The following is a 4,837-nucleotide window of genomic DNA, read 5'->3' as shown; positions in this document are numbered from 1 at the left end:
AGAAAATAAAGACATGAACAATAAAAAGTATAAAAATTGATACCAAATCTATAACATGGTTGTAGGCCTACAGCAAATAGACAATAATCAAGTCAAAAATGTACACATGTCAACACACATAAACATACTTACTATATAAATAATTATGCAGTACAGTATGTGTATACATTTATGTAGTACAGTGTTCTTTTTGCTATTTTTTAGGCACCAGCTCTACATGACAATGGCACAACTCTGAATGGACTGAGTACCATATTGCAGTATCTTGCACAGAAAGACGCATCTCAGGAAGAGTATAGAAGTCCAGAGGATAAGGCTAGCATTAGACAATGGTTGGAATATAGAGTAACAGAAGTGGATAGATGCGAGAATGAAAAAGATGTTTACTTAATTTTAAAAGTAAGATAAACCACTGGCACCCAATCATGACGACTCAGTTATCATTTTCATAGAGGGTTTCAAGGTGTGGTTTGGGACGTGGCAGATAGCCAGGCCCTTCCAAAGTTTCGGGGGAAATTAATTAAAAATTGGCACAAAAAAAAAAATAATTTCACTTACAATGTTTGTGTCAGAGTGCTATTTCTGGCCATGTGCCATAAACAGTATTTTTTACAATATTCTGCTAGCTAAATTCAAATTTCTCTATCCTTTAAAGTTAGTGTTTGAGTGCATCCTTCCTAACTAACCATCACAAAAATAGATGTTACGTAACCAGCGTCTGTTGACAACAGAGAGCGCCGTCTGGCATGGTGACGACATGACTGGTACTCTATAGGCATACTACCGGCTAAATAAGCACTGCCAATTAACATGGTCATGAGCTATGTTGTACATGAAATCGGTGATTTACGTTAATCGACAGACAATATAGGGAAAAAAGCCAGATGAATTAGAAAGAGAAACACAAAGATCTTCTTCATCCAGTGCACACATTGGGTACCTCCAGCTTAAACAAACTGAGTGCGCTATTCTGCTCTCTAAATACTGCACTTTTATACGCTGTTAAGTATACTCGTTATTTATTTATTAATATAATTTCTCTTGCAGGAATTGAATGCCTACTTATCTAATAATACATATTTTGTTGGTAACTGTCTTACTATTGCCGACCTCTGTATTTACCATGGACTCCATTCTATTATGGTAAGCATAAGCTCTACAGTATATACACCATTTTTGCCATATAAATCTAATAATAATAAATCTAATTTTTTTTAGAGGGTCTGATACTAAATATTACTAGAATAGATTTGATTATTATGTTTATTTGCATAAAGTACCCAACCATTACAATTACCAATATATACGAAAATACACATTTTTAAGACAACAAATTAGGGCATTAACTATGCCCTCTTTGTGTCTACTGCATACTTGTAGGCAAGTAGACACCTTTCTATCATCTCACCAGTAAGTTGTAGGAGTAAATCCGTTTGGAGGAATGATGGGATGCGTCATAAGCTAAGATAGAAATGAACAGTCTTCCAAAGTTAAGCCTATGAAACATAATGCCATGCCTAGGCCTGTCCTAGACAGAACTAAAAAGTCAACAATCTGTTACTCATACAAGTATTCATTCATGTGAATTGCCCACACAAAAAGCGTGAAATGCTTGTTAGTTAAAAGAAGTAAAAAAAAAAAAGTAGAAAAAAAAAAAAAAAAAAAAAAAAAAAAAAAAAAAAAAACTCTATTAAGCAGTTACTTGACAAGTGCTCTCTCTGGGAGCCTATTTCTTGATTGACTGTGCAGGCATTACTAAAATTGTATGTTTGCTGCCCTCTTGGTTGTATCTATTCAGTATTCAAGATGACTTGAGATTGTAATGAGACAGTAGTGAACAATGAATATCATCTTAACCTTCAGAAGTTGCAGGGAGCAGGTTGGACCTGCTTATTTTGTATGGCCCATTTATGCTATTGTGTGTTCTTAAAGTTAGGTGTTCTTGAAAGCTTTGTTAAGATGATTTACTGATGTATGTGTTTGTTTTCCATGATTAAGTGAGTTTTAGGTAGAAGGAAAACATGTAAACCTGCTTCCTATCATTATAGAATTGAGTTGGAATTACAACAAATTTTCGTCAATTTCCTTTATAGAGTCATCTTACCTACCAAGAAAAGGAGAAATATAATCATGTATCAAGATGGTTTCATTTTGTAAGTAGAAACAACTTGCTATTGTTATTATTTATTGTTGTTTATTGTATATTATTGTCGTTGTAGTCTCTCTAGAAGGATAATAATAGATGTTAAATGTTTTTCTTGCAGGTTCTGTTACGTATGGTTTCCTTTTTAACACAATACTTTTCAACTATTTTTAAGTGCTCTGAATAGGGGCGAAGTTTATAAATACTCCTGTGGATTTTCTCATTAAGGGATTATTTCCCAACTTGTAAAAATAATGTTAACCAAGTTTAAAAAATAAGTTATTTATTTATTATAAATTATTTTAGCACCACTGACTGTAAGGGCTACTGATACAAAAGTGAAATGTTACAAATAAATAAATAAATTTAAGATACTATATACTGTATTAAACTGTGTTCAGGAAACATCTTTTCAATCAAAAGAAGAGTTTTCAGTACTGCATGCCTAATTCAAAGCCACTATTTTATTTTTCTGGGATTATCTGTAAAGTTGGCCGAACTACTCATTAAATTTATACAAAAAGGAGTCAACAAAGTGTTTCATTTCATAATGTTTTGATTGTAAAAAGGATTTATAATCAGTTTTTTTTATTGTGTTTTTTGGTTTGCCTACAGATCCAATGTCAACCACAATACAAGTCAGACTTGCCAAGTATTCCATTCCAGTCGCAGTCTCTGTACCCAGCAGTGTAACAAATAGAACGTCGAGGGATTAATATGTACTGTATTAGTATTGTAAAAGAACATACAGTAATATACTATGTATATCTGTACTTTATAATAATAATGGTGTATGAATCTATACATTTCTTACCAGATTATAATATAACATTTTCATTGAAAAAAATGTTGTTTGCCTATATATAGTCATGAATGTGCCTATATTTTGTGATGTCATCATGACCTTATTTAGGCTTGCCACATGTTTTTGTCAAATAACTTTTTAATAGTCTGGAAAGGGCTTTATATAGCCTATATTATAGCCTATATTATTTTTGTTGATTACTTTCAAATATTTTTTGCTAACATATGCCGTGTTCATTATTATAATAAAGAATGCAAATTGTGTTACTAATATTTTGTCGTTTCAATTTATCTCATGCTTGGCAAGTTGGTATTTTTTACAGTAAATACTGTGCCTTTAAAGTTGAATAGCGCCCTCAATGGGGCCTCTGTATTTTAATTACAATAGAACCCCTAAGTGGACACCTTCGTAACCAAGAAAGTTTCTCCTCAATAGGGGTGTCCCCTGAGTAGGAATTAGCCGTAGTGTTAAAACATATATTTCCTTCGATTTGCAGCCAGGCAAAGTGTCCAATAAATAGAGGTGATAATTATATTATTGTTATTATTACTATTAATTTATTTAGTTATGAATACCAATAAAAAAAGATCAAAAAACATCATAACAAGCAGATCAAAAGAGAAAAAAGGATTGCACAAAGATCGAAATTTGTCATTATTATTATAATTATTATAATTATCATTATTATTATAGTTAAGAAAAGTAATACAAATCTAAAAGGACATCATAACAAAAACATCAAAAAGAGAAAAAAGATTGCACCAAGGTCAAAACATAATCATTATCGTTACAATTAAGAATATTATAATCAATATTATTTTCATTATTATTTATTATCATTATTATAACTGTAATTAAGGATTGTCATAAAAATATCAAGAAACATAAATGAGAAAATCACAAACATCAGAAAAAAATTACAATATAGAAAAATACATTGAATAAATTGCACAGGGACCAAAAAGGAAGGCAAGGTGGAGGGGGGAATCACTGAACCGCAAAAGGGCAATAGCATGCACCAAACCCCCAGGGGGAGAAGATATTTATTAATTATTAATCATGTCCTGACGCAATCGGGAAGGCACCCGGATTCGTTTGCAAGGCAATAGGCAAAGATGACAGTCGCCGATCCGATAGGGTGAGCGATTCTATGGAAACTGCAGTGGTGGCGCCAGGACCTGCCCGACGGTGGGGCTAGTGGAGCGAATCGAGTCTCACTTGAGTGGGGGACAGGGGGCTGCCTAGGCCAACGGATATTTGATGAATTATGGCGAATTTTTATTACTTACTTGATAGGCATCGAGTTACTATAATATGACATCACGTAGGCTATGCTTTCTAATCAGCTTCCAAAACCAAAACATTTCGATTGAAGCAAGAAACAAAGGGTATGCAATGTAACCATCTAATTTTGCATGAAATCTATCAACCACGCTTTCATGGTCGAGGTTGCTTCACCTATCACGATGTAATAAAATAAGATAAGATAAACTTTTATTTGTCCAAACATTAAAACATGTTGGAAATTCGTTTTCCATGGCGTATTTACATACAAAATACCGTACTGTACATAGTAAAAATCAATAAAAAAAACATATATAAAATACATGAAAATACATAAAATATTATTCTTATTAACAATTATTATCACAATTATAATCATTATTACAATCATTATCATTACGATCAATGCTCTATATGAATGTTTTATTATATTTTTTATTACTACTACAACCATCATCAAATTATCTTGATGCATATTTATTATATAATCTAATTGAGTTCATTACAAATGAAAAATTGTGTTTGTTATATGTCGAACGAGGAGCTCGTAATCTCAGACCAGAACGCATAAATACATAGTGATTATGTAAAGGGTGGGATTCGTC

General features: G+C 32.3%; 1 protein-coding gene across 1 annotated transcript; it reads left to right on the top strand.

Annotated features, from left to right (window-relative positions):
* Positions 1-204: 204 nt before the first annotated feature.
* Positions 205-2,873, top strand: LOC117107606 (eukaryotic translation elongation factor 1 epsilon-1-like; the record flags this gene model as incomplete). Its single annotated transcript, XM_033249310.1, has 4 exons — positions 205-399; positions 1,048-1,143; positions 2,094-2,153; positions 2,759-2,873. Coding segments are annotated over 4 exons (429 nt in total), but the record flags the coding sequence as incomplete, so codon positions are not given.
* Between the last annotated feature and the right edge of the window lie 1,964 nt (positions 2,874-4,837).

This window comes from Anneissia japonica, unplaced genomic scaffold (genome assembly GCF_011630105.1).
Source record: "Anneissia japonica isolate Jap-2015-1 unplaced genomic scaffold, ASM1163010v1 scaffold81989_len9544_cov103, whole genome shotgun sequence".
NCBI classification, from domain to species: domain Eukaryota; kingdom Metazoa; phylum Echinodermata; class Crinoidea; order Comatulida; family Comatulidae; genus Anneissia; species Anneissia japonica.
The sequence above is the reverse complement of the archived record's forward strand: the minus strand, read 5'-3'. Positions and strand labels throughout refer to the sequence as shown.